The 12010-nt window shown below is 38.7% G+C and overlaps 2 protein-coding genes and 1 non-coding gene across 3 annotated transcripts; all 3 read left to right on the forward strand.

Moving 5' to 3' along the window:
* Window positions 1–13: 13 nt before the first annotated feature.
* On the forward strand, window positions 14–1470 carry LOC132607693 (uncharacterized). Its single transcript, XM_060321777.1, has 2 exons — window positions 14–1025; window positions 1436–1470. The coding sequence occupies exons 1-2, from the start codon at window positions 14–16 to the stop codon at window positions 1468–1470; spliced, it is 1047 nt and encodes a 348-aa protein (XP_060177760.1).
* A 4283-nt stretch (window positions 1471–5753) lies between these two features.
* On the forward strand, window positions 5754–8937 carry LOC132605949 (elongation factor 1-alpha-like). The gene is made up of 3 exons (XM_060319229.1): window positions 5754–5903; window positions 7183–7657; window positions 7744–8937. Exons 2-3 carry the CDS (start codon window positions 7196–7198, stop codon window positions 8623–8625), a joined length of 1344 nt encoding a protein of 447 aa, XP_060175212.1. The 5' UTR covers window positions 5754–5903; window positions 7183–7195; the 3' UTR covers window positions 8626–8937.
* Window positions 6463–6536, forward strand: TRNAT-AGU (transfer RNA threonine (anticodon AGU)). Its single transcript has one exon. It is a non-coding gene; the product is annotated as a tRNA-Thr (tRNA).
* Window positions 8938–12010: the final 3073 nt, after the last annotated feature.

Raw genomic sequence — 12010 nt, forward strand, 5'->3', positions numbered from 1 at the left:
TAATCCATCAGTCATGGGCGATGCAACACCCACTCCGGTTAAGTCCTCGTTCCACCTGGCCCTCGCGGTCTTGAATATCAAGAATCACATCTCTGTTATTCTTGAGATGGAGAACTCACAATACGGAACATGGGCCGAGCTTTTCAAGATTCATGCTCGTTCTCACAAGGTCCTTCATCACATCATTCCTCCCCCCACAGGTAAGGAGAAGCCGACTCCCAAAACTGATGAGGAAGTCGAATTATGGACGACCATTGACGCCACCGTGCTTCAATGGATATATTCGACAATTTTGAATGATCTGTTAAACACCATTATCGAACCAGACGCTACTGCCATGGACGCTTGGGTTCGCTTGCGTGATATATTCCAAGATCATCAAAACTGTCGTGCGGTGACTCTCGAACAAGAATTCACGACGACTCGTATGGAGGATTTTCCCAATGCCTCCGCTTATTGTCAACGTCTAAAGAACCTTGCGGATCAACTGAAAAACGTCGGGGCTCCCGTGACGAATAGCCGCCTTGTCCTTCAACTGGTTTCGGGTCTCACTGAAGCGTACAAAGGGGTTGGGACACAAATTCGCCATGCTAAGCCTCTCCCCTCATTCACAGAGGCTCGGTCTTCCCTTGTTTTGGAAGAACGTGAACTTGCAGCCATGGTTTCTCACGGGTCTGGTTCGGCTATGGTAGCCGCGGTCGACGATGCTGCACGTCAATATGAAAACACAAGCTCACACCGAGGGAAAAACAAAAATTCCCACCGCCACAATTCTGGGAATGGCCGTAAAGGGGGTTCTGGCCGCGGCTCAGGCGGCGGAAAAAACAACTCCGGCGGACGCGGTGGTTCAGGCCGTAGCAGCGGTGGTGCACAGCCAGCGGGCTCCTCTTCGCAGCAGTGGCATGCCGGACAACTTGGTCACTGGCAGTGGGTACCGCAGACTCGATGGGTTGCTGCTCCTCCCCCATGTCCGTACCCAACCATTACTTGGGCTCGTCCCCCAACTGGCCCACCAAGGCAGCAAGGTATATTGGGGCCTCCTCCAGCCCAACAGCTATACACGGCAGCAGTAGCACCTCATGGGTCGTATGTTCCAACCGACATCGAGTCCGCAATGCACACCATGACCTTGAACCCTCCCGATCAAAATTGGTACATGGATACCGGGGCCACTTCTCATATGACATCCTCGAACGGTAATCTCTCGTCTTATTTTAATTTGAGCAATCAAAATAGTGGTATTGTTGTGGGAAATGGTCATTCGATTCCAATTCGTGGTTGTAGTCATACTAGTTTGCCTCCCCCAAACCCCCCTTTATCCTTACGGAATGTCTTACATGCTCCTAAACTCATTAAGAATTTAATTTCAGTGCGGAAGTTTACTACTGATAATTCTGTGACTGTTGAATTTGATCCATATGGGTTTCCTGTGAAGGATTTTCAGACGGGGATGGCACTAATGCGGTGTGATAGTCGGGGAGACTTTTCCTGGACTTGATCCATATGGGTGTGATAGTTGAAGTTTTTGTGGACTTTTACTTTAGCTAAGAAATCCGATGTTTATGCGAAATTCTTAGCTTTAAAAGCCCACATTCATACTCAATTTGAACGTCATATTAAAAATGCCCAATGTGATAATGGGAGGGAATATGATAATGGTCAATTTGCGAAATTTTGTGAGTCTAATGGGATGTCATTTCATCTTTCTTGTCCACATACGTCCTCACAAAATAGGAAAGCCGAAAGAAAAATCCGATCTATCAATAATATCACTCGGACTCTCCTTGCTCATGCTTCTCTTCCCCCTTCGTTTTGGCATCACGCCTTACAAATGGCAACATATCTTCTTAATATTTTACCAAGCAAATTATTGGGTCATGTTTCTCCTCTTCAAGTGCTATACCGGCTTACTCTCATCTTCGAGTTTTTGGGTGTTTATGCTATCCCCTCTTTCCTTCTACGACTATCCACAAATTGCAAGCCCGATCTACACCGTGTGTATTTTTAGGGTATCCTACGAATCATAGACGGTATAAATGTTATGATTTATCGTCCAACAAAATCATTATTTCTCGTCACGTAATTTTTTATGAGAATGTTTTCCCATTTTCCAATTTACATTCTCCCACTTCAACTACTTATGATTTTTTAGATGATGGGATTTCCCCATTTTGGTTGCATCATATGGCTACTGATCTGGATGATCAGCCCACTCTACCCCACGCTGCACCCGTGACCCAGCCAAATACCCCCCTCCCACCGTGGATCGTTCTGCTGACTCCCCTCCATTGGCAGCGCATAGGCCAGCCAACTACCCTGCCGCCCAACCCCCTCCGTTGATAACTCCACAAACAAACCCACCTTCCCCTCTCACCTCTGTCTTGGGCCAACAGCCATCTGCTCCGTCTCCCACACGCACACAAACATCACCCCAGCCTCCCCAATCTACCAATCAACCCCGAATGGTGACCCGGAGTCAACATGGTATTTTTAAGCCAAAACGTACGTTTAACTTGAATACCATGGTTACGAAATCCCCTCTCCCTCGTAACCCTATGACCGCCCTTCGTGACCCGAATTGGAAAATGGCTATGGATGATGAATTTGATGCTCTTATTAAAAATAAGACGTGGGAGTTGGTGCCCCGTCCACCTAATGTGAATGTTATTCATTCTATGTGGATTTTTACTCATAAAGAAAAGTCTAATGGTGATTTTGAGAGGCATAAAGCCCGTCTTGTAGGTGATGGAAAGACTCAACAGGTTGGCATTGATTATGGTGAGACCTTCAGTCCGGTGGTCGAGCCGGCTACGATCCGTACCGTTCTCAGCCTTTCATTATCAAAGAAGTGGCCTATTCATCAGCTAGATGTCAAGAATTCTTTCTTACACGGTGAGCTCAAGGAAATAGTGTATATGTATCAACCTATGGGTTTCAGATATCTCACTCATCCGGATTATGTATGTTTACTCCGTAAGTCCTTATATCGATTTAAGAAGGCCCCGAGGGCATGGTACAAGCGTTTTGCAGATTATGTCTCTTCTCTTGGTTTTTCAAACAACAGATCTGACAATTCTTTGTTCATCTACAAAAAGGGGTCCGATATGGCATACATTTTACTTTATGTTGATGATATTATTCTTACTTTATGTTGATGATATTATTCTTACTGCTTCCTCAGATTCTCTCTGATGCTCCATTATGGCTCTCCTTGCCTCTGAATTTGCTATGAAGGATCTGGGTCCTTTGAATTATTTCCTTGGCATTGATGTCACTCGCCATAAGAATGACATGTTTCTTTCGCAACGTAAGTATGCCAAAGAAATCATTGATCGAGCTGGGATGTCTTCTTGTAAGGCTACTTCTACTCCGGTTGATACTCAACCGAAGGTGAGCAGCACGTCGGGAGCTCCATATGATGACCCGACTCACTATCGCAGTCTCGCAGGTGCACTTCAGTATCTTAATTTCACGAGGCCGGATATTTCTTATGCTGTTCAACAGGTATGCTTACACATGCATGCTCCGCGAGATGATCATATGCATGCTCTTAAGTGCATCATCCGTTACATTCAGGGTACACTTGATTATGGTTTGCATCTTTATCCATCCTCAGTTACTGACCTCCTTTCCTACACTGATGCGGATTGGGGGGGGGGGGGGGGGGCTGCCCTGACACACGTCGGTCGACGTCTGGTTATTGTGTCTTCCTTGGAGATAACTTGATATCTTGGTCTTCGAAACGCCAACCTACCCTCTCTCGTTCGAGTGCTGAGGCGGAGTATAGGGGGGTTGCTAATGTTGTCTCCGAGTCATGCTGGATTCAAAATCTTCTGTTAGAATTACATTGTCTTATTCATAAGGTTACTATGGTATATTGTGACCATGTAAGTGCCATTTATCTTTCAGGAAATCCAGTGCAACATCAGCGCACCAAGCACATTGAAATGGACATCCACTTTGTTCGTGAGAAGGTTGCGCGAGGACAGGTTCATGTCCTTCATGTTCCATCCCGTTATCAGATTGCCGATATTTTCACCAAAGGACTACCACAAGTCTTATTTGAAGATTTTCGGGACAGTCTCAGCGTTCGTAAACCTCCCGTTTCGACTGCGGGGGTGTGATAGATTATGTAAATATTAGTTAGAATATTTTGTAATCTCCTATTTTAGGTTAGAATATTTTATAATCTCCTATTTTAGGTTAGCTTTGCTTAACATATTATTTGGTAGAATTAGCTCCTTAATTCAAGCCTAACATTACGGTTGTATATTTTGTATATTAACCAAGTCAAGGAATGAAAGGAGGCACGAAAAACATTTCTTTCAATATCTATCGCTTCTATGCCATAAGGTGTGTGTTGCATGCAATTGCACTAGATCCTAATGTGATATAATCTTTTGCTAATGATGTGACTAAAGAGTAAAGATAAATGTATAATTGAAGAAAAATTTAACATTTTAATCCATTTTTCTTTGTAAAAGACAAAATAGGTAAACCTTTATTTCTTGACATTTCCGGGACAAAATTTCTCGACAAATCACAAAACCCTTTTCAAAATAAAAAATTTCAATATCTAAACTCATATTACGAAGCGAGAAAAGAAAAAAAACTAATTACAGTCAAACCTCTCTATAAAAGCATCGTTGGGTCCGAAATTTTTTGGCTGTTATAGAGAATTGCTGTTATACACCTATAACAACATTGAATTTAAATAATATTTTGTTGTTATAGGCAAAAAATATGCATAAAATCTAGTTTTTTATTTTTAATTGTCAAATTTTATGCTTAATCACACTTTGTATAATGAAGGAAAATCTTTTAATGGTGACAATATATATATTCATATGATATTTTTTGTCATAAATATTGTATTAATGGATCAAATATTTAGTCAAAATCTCTACACTTATTATTGGTAATCATAGATATTCTATTTTTTATAGATGGTTAATTGTTATTATCAAAAAAAGAAGATAACTATTATATGGGGGAGTGATTTTACAAAGAGCATAATATTATAATGTTGAATGTTGCTGTTATAGGTGAAATGTTGTTATAGAGAAATAAAATATAATACTCCCTCTTTTTCAATTTATGTGAACCTATTTCCTTATTAGTCCGTGCAAAAAAGAATGACCAATTTCTATATTTGGAAACACTCTACCTTTGTGCAATGATTTATAGCCACACAAAATATATGTGACTCATTTAGGATCACAAGTTTAAAAGTCTTCTCTTCTTTCTTAAACTCTGTGCCCAGTTAAATGGGTTCACATAAATTGAAACAGAGGGAGTATAAAATATCAGTTTCGAAAAAACTTGGCTGTTATAGAGAGGTGTTGTTATATGCGGATACGGTTATAAAGAGGTTTGACTGTATACCTTATTTCCCTCTTTCTATTAGGTGCCGTTTGGCCATAAATACCAAAAACTTTTTTACTTTTTTTGGAATTTTTGAAGTTGGAGTTGGAGTTGTGTTTGATCCTAATTTTTGAAATTGTAGTTTTTGGTGAAATGTAGTGTAAAAAAGTGAAAATTTTTTGAAAAATAAGTTTTTCTTGTTTTTGGTATTCCGGAATACAACTCCGGAAAAAAATGAATAATTTTTATGACCAAACGCTAAAAGTAAAAAAAGTGAAAAAATTTTTCGGAAAAAAATGAATAATTTTTATGGCCAAACGCCCACAAATTTTTATTTAATTGTTTTTAAAATTTCGGGGATTCACCTTTATTGCCCTCGGACAAACTTAAATAAGTAAATGTATGCAGTATAAAGTTTAAGCCCATTAGGAGCCCATGCTTTCTCAGCTATAAAAATATCACACTCTCAGCATTTCTGAAACCCTAACGCTTCGCTCTCATTTGTAACTGCGCAGCCAGCGAAGCTCTTTCTTCAAAAGGTTTGATTTATCATTTATCTTAGTTGTGCTTTATCAGTGATCTTATATTTGAATTATGATTACTAATTAATTTACTACTTGTAAGTTGTCATTTATAGTGCTTCTATTTTGGATTTTGTCTGTATGGTATTAGTTCTTTTTGCTAATTAGATTTGAATTGTTCTATTGGATAATTATAGTGCTACTTTGATGTTATGTGAATGTAAATTGGTTGTAGCTTATAAAGGTGTCCTTTTTACTGTGTATAGATTCAGAGCTGTTAATGGTTATTTCCTAGTAAAGATCTGATCTTTTTGATATAACTACTTGGAAATTAATTTAATAATAAATCTACGACTGTTTGCATGTTTTGAAAAACTTAGGGCCCCTTTGGTTATGAAAATTGTGAAATTTGAAAAAAAGTCATTTTTGTTTTCATAACTGAAAAAAAGTATTTGAAAATTGGAGTTTGTGTTTGACCATGAATTGATTTGTATCGAAAAAGTGAATGATTTAAAAACTGCTTTCGTTATTGGGTGTGTTGTGGGTTTGTCATGAATTAAAGTTCTTTATATATAGTGTTCTCGTAGCTCAGTTGGTTAGAGCACCCGTTTAGTAAGCGGGAGGTCTTGAGTTCGACTCTCAACGAGAGCAAATGTATTTTTCCTTTCTCACTTGGTATGTTTTTGTTGTTATAATTTGGTTTTTCCTTTTTATACTGTGTTTGGTTGCAAGTGAAATATTTGCTTAATATTGATAATACGGTTTGATGAAACTTCTTTGCTGTCAAGATTGATGATAATTCCTGTGTGTTTGGTGGAGCCATATGGAGTTAGAATAGTTGGAAAGGAAAATGAATTATGTAAAGGGAAGTTACATTCCTGGAGCATCCTCTCTTTGGAAAGTGTTTTCTGTTAACCAAACATCAAAAGATAACGTTTTTCATTGTTAACCGCCTTGAATTGTCAAAATTGTTTTCTTCAAGGAAAAATACCCTTGTCATCAAATATTGCTCAAAACACTATTTTTTATTATGCACAAATTTGAATTATTTACCATGATAGATCATTTTTGTACCCCGCACCTGCCTTAGGCAATTCCTCATGACAAATTTACATATTGCTCGTCTAGTATATTTATCTTCCTTGTAAGATCTATGTTCCTCAGTTTTCAATATCATTGAGAATCATTAGCCAAGAGTCTGTCTGCTTAAATGTCTGTTTATTTGTAGTAATTATTTTTGGTCTCCATGGTTTTTAAAAACTAATTCTTGGTTTTCTGTTATCGGGATGATCTTCAGTTTCTAAGGCATCATGGGTAAAGAGAAGGTTCACATCAACATTGTGGTCATTGGCCATGTCGACTCCGGAAAGTCGACCACCACCGGTCACTTGATCTACAAGCTTGGTGGTATCGACAAGCGTGTTATTGAGAGGTTCGAGAAGGAGGCTGCTGAGATGAACAAGAGGTCATTCAAGTACGCCTGGGTGCTTGACAAGCTCAAGGCTGAGCGTGAGCGTGGTATCACCATTGATATTGCTTTGTGGAAGTTTGAGACCACCAAGTACTACTGCACTGTGATTGATGCCCCCGGACACAGGGATTTCATCAAGAATATGATCACTGGTACCTCCCAGGCTGACTGTGCCGTCCTGATTATTGACTCCACAACTGGTGGTTTTGAAGCTGGTATCTCTAAAGATGGTCAGACCCGTGAACATGCGTTGCTTGCTTTCACCCTTGGTGTCAAGCAAATGATTTGCTGCTGCAACAAGGTTTGTTTTTTATGGATAGATGGAATTAATTGATGTTTAAACATTACATATCATGCTAATTCTGTTTTCTTTTTCACATTTCACAGATGGATGCTACCACCCCCAAGTACTCCAAGGCTAGGTATGATGAAATCGTGAAGGAAGTTTCTTCCTACCTCAAGAAGGTTGGTTACAACCCTGACAAGGTCCCCTTTGTCCCCATCTCCGGTTTCGAAGGAGATAATATGATTGAGAGGTCTACCAACCTCGACTGGTACAAGGGCCCAACCCTCCTTGAGGCTCTCGACCAGATTAATGAGCCCAAGAGGCCATCAGACAAGCCCCTCCGTCTTCCACTTCAGGATGTTTACAAGATTGGTGGTATTGGTACCGTCCCTGTTGGTCGTGTGGAGACTGGTGTAATCAAGCCTGGTATGGTTGTGACCTTTGGCCCTACTGGTCTGACAACTGAAGTCAAGTCTGTAGAGATGCACCACGAAGCTCTCCAGGAGGCACTCCCTGGTGACAATGTTGGGTTCAATGTTAAGAACGTTGCTGTGAAGGATCTCAAGCGTGGTTTTGTTGCCTCAAACTCGAAGGATGACCCAGCCAAGGGGGCAGCCAGCTTCACCTCCCAGGTCATCATTATGAACCATCCTGGCCAGATTGGAAATGGATATGCACCGGTGCTCGACTGCCACACTTCCCACATTGCTGTCAAGTTTTCTGAGATCTTGACCAAGATTGACAGGCGATCGGGTAAGGAACTCGAGAAGGAGCCTAAGTTCTTGAAGAATGGTGATGCTGGTATGGTTAAGATGATTCCCACCAAGCCTATGGTTGTTGAGACCTTCTCTGAGTACCCACCATTGGGTCGTTTTGCCGTGAGAGACATGAGGCAAACTGTTGCTGTTGGTGTCATCAAAAGTGTTGACAAGAAGGACCCAACCGGTGCCAAGGTCACCAAGGCTGCCCTGAAGAAAAAGTGAGGTTGTGCATTTGACGAGATTCTTCTGCATGGAAGAACTAGTTTTGTTTTTGCATCAGTTTTTTCCAATTTTGTTTTGGACATTTTGCCAGAAGCTATTGTCATGGTTCTCTAGCCTCTTCCGAGGATGGTGGAGTAATTGAGCAATTTGGTACGGACCAAATTGCTTGATGGGCAATGACAATAGTTCTCTGGTGGTTATCTCTTTACCTGGTTTTATTTTATCACATTTTATGATGAATTTTAGTCTGTCACTACTGAACTTATTTACCTTATTGTGAATTTCGAGTATGTCTCCTCATATTTTGATCCATTCCCATGTTTCGTTTCTCATATGTAAGTTCTAGCTGTTCAGCTCTTCTTCATTTATTGGAGGGGTTGATTGCCTGTCTTTCATTATTATCAGCTTATGTATTGTGAGAATTAATTGTGAGTCTTATAAATAACTACAGTTGTGAGTCGTAACGAATAATTAATTGTGTCAATAGCCGTTTCTGTTTTGAAAATTTTCTGACTAATAATGATGTATTAGGTACCCAATCCTTAGTCTTGGCAAATAATTCCAGTTACAATTGTCAAAGGAAGTATTCATTCACCTAGCTGTTGGGATCTGAGTTTCTGGCTCTTTTCTTGTGTCGTGTCTACTTGAAAGTCAGTCACAGTTCCCGGTTAATTCTTGTTCTTGAATTTAAAGACTGAGATGACTGAGTACAAAGCAAAAATAGTTGAATGATGCTAAAACTGAAATGAAATCTTGTAACATATAGAGGCAATTGTCTCTGTATTGGCGTCTAATACATCTTGGAACTTGCTGAGTTGTTTAGACTAAGGGAAATACTTCTTTCGTAGAAGATTAAGTAGGCGTTTGTTTGGCCATAAGAATTGTTCACTTTATTTCGGATTTTTTCTCACTTTTTTCACTTTTCAGCGTTTGGCCATATGAATTCTGATTACAACTTGAAGTTGTATTTCGGAATACCAAAAACTCAAAAAACTTGTTTTTAAATTTTTTTCACTTTTTTTATTTTTTTACAACTACATTTTATCAAAACTTATAATTTCAAAAACTATGGTCAAACACAACTACAACTCCAAAATTCCAAAAAAAGATTTTTTTTTGGTTTCTATGGACAAATGGAGCCAAGAATTAGGACATTTTGTTCGGAAATTTGTTTCATCAACTGACCAATCAATTCTTTTAAAAAGAGTTACTACGACTACTTCGAAAAATATACTGAAGGTGACTTTCAAGTTGTGAAATTACCACAGGTGACATGTGGGGACAACATACAATTAAAACCCAATTAAATTTGGGATTAAGAAAATTGGGGTTCAAAATATTTTTTTTCAAACTTTTTAATCTTTTATAAAATACAAAAAAGACCCCAATCCATTTAATCCAACCTCCCATCCATATCAAATCAAAAGCTCTCATTCAATCGAAGATACACGAACTGCAAAGAACTCAAACTCAACTGCTCCTTCAAAGACACGAACTGAACTGGGAAGTCAACTGCTTCTTCAAAATCGTCCCTCATCAACCTCTTCAAAAGCCAAATCGACGAACTGCTGCTCCCATTCTCTCTGTCTTCACTGCTGCTCTTCATTTCTCTCAGGTAAAATCGCTCAACTTTTTCCTCTTTTAAAGTTAGGGTTTTGAAATCAAAGTGCAAAAAATGATGATTTTGGTCAGAGAAGTAGAAGAATAACATGGGTTTGTCTTTAATGTTGTTTATTTTATTGTTCAATGCTTGAGAAACCCTTATTTGCTGTATTTGTTCGACTTGTTGGGATTTGTGTGTTTGTAAATAGTGTATGTGGTTATAAAATTATGGTTTTTGGTGTTCTTTGTGTTATCGTTCTCCTTAGGATTTTGAAAAAAGGGCTTGTTGGACTTGACAAAACCCTTATTTACTCTATTTGTTCCACTTGTTGGGGTTTGTGTGTTTTTAAATAGTGTATGTGGTTGTGAAATTACGATTTTTGGTACTGTTTGTGTTCTTGTTCTTCTTGGGGTTTCGAAAAAAGGGTTTGATTTTTTTTGAATTTTTTCTAACAACTGAGTAAGTTGTTGCAGCAAATTTAGCACTTGTTTAACAGTTGAGGTTGGTGTATTTTGTTTAACTTGTGATGGTTGTGTGTTTGTAGTGAAATAGATGTTTTTTCTGGTTCAAAAGTTAGGATTTTGAAATTAAAGTATGAAAATGATGGAATTTTGGTTAAAGAAGAAGAGGAAGAACATGGGTAGGGTGTCTCTTCAATGGTGTATATTTTGTTCAATTTTTGACGGTTGTGTGTTTGTAAATGTACACTGATATTGCTGATAGTGAAATAGATGTTGTTGTCCTTGTAAGGCTTAGGAAAAAGGGTCTTGCATTTGTTTTGTTTTTACCCAACAACTGAGTACTCTGTTGCAACGGATTGCTAATCTGTTGGTAAAAACACAAACAGTTGTTGAGGTTGTTGCAACAAGTGAATCTGTTATTGCAATAGATTCACAATCTGTTGGAAATTGTTAAAACAATTGCTGAGGAAGCTACATTAACTGTTCTAATATTTTCTAACAGATTAGTCTGTTGGAACAACTCCATCATATGTTTCAACAACTTCACCACTTGTTGCAACAAATTATCCATCCGTTGGAAATAATCAATATAGTTGCTGAGGAAGCTGCAACAACTGTATTGATATTTTCCAACAGATGTCTAATCTGTTGCAACAACTGATGAAGTTGTTGGAACATATGATGGAGTTTTTCCAACAGATTACACACTTGTTGCAACATATGCTTCATTTGTTGTAAAAATTCATTATTTGTTTACTTTGAATGATGCACAAATCAATTGATTTTTTTTTTGTTTATCTCATGTGTGCAGATAAAATATCTCCACAAAAAAGAAAAGGGGAGGAATCATCTACAGTTAGTAAAAGAGCCAAGGGGCCATCATTAGTTGATCTTGCTGAATAGGCAAATATTATTTCTGAAGAAATTGCTGAACAGGAAACCTCTCAAGCAGGAGTTTCTGGCCAAGAAAGTAAAGAAGATCAAGTAGATGAAGAAGATAAAGAAGAAGAAGAAAATAAAGAAGAAGAAGAAGAAGAAGAAGAAGAAGAAGAAGAACATGATGAAAATAATGATGACAATGAAGAATCTGAAGAAGGTGAAGAAGAAAATGAAGAGCATAAAACTGCTTCTTTTGACAGGTCGACGACAGGGGCTGTTGAGTCTTCTATTGGAATTGATATTGGCAGACCTTCCACTGATGAAGTTGTCAAAACTTTCAGTATTGAGAAGTTCTGTGTGCAAACGCCGATGGATAAACTAGGTGATTTGAATGCTGATCTTGTTGTAAAATCAGTCATGGGCAAGCCCTTTGATTACTTAA

This window comes from Lycium barbarum, chromosome 8 (assembly GCF_019175385.1).
Source record: "Lycium barbarum isolate Lr01 chromosome 8, ASM1917538v2, whole genome shotgun sequence".
Classification (NCBI taxonomy): Eukaryota; Viridiplantae; Streptophyta; class Magnoliopsida; order Solanales; family Solanaceae; genus Lycium; species Lycium barbarum.

Coding starts and splice junctions, on each gene's coding strand:
- LOC132605949 (XM_060319229.1), top strand. CDS start 7,196: ATGGGTAAAGAGAAGGTTCACATCAACATTGTGGTCATTGGCCATGTC. Junction 7,658..7,743: donor TGATTTGCTGCTGCAACAAG/GTTTGTTTTTTA, acceptor CACATTTCACAG/ATGGATGCTACCACCCCCAA.
- LOC132607693 (XM_060321777.1), top strand. CDS start 14: ATGGGCGATGCAACACCCACTCCGGTTAAGTCCTCGTTCCACCTGGCC. Junction 1,026..1,435: donor TGGCCCACCAAGGCAGCAAG/GTATATTGGGGC, acceptor TTTCCTGTGAAG/GATTTTCAGACGGGGATGGC.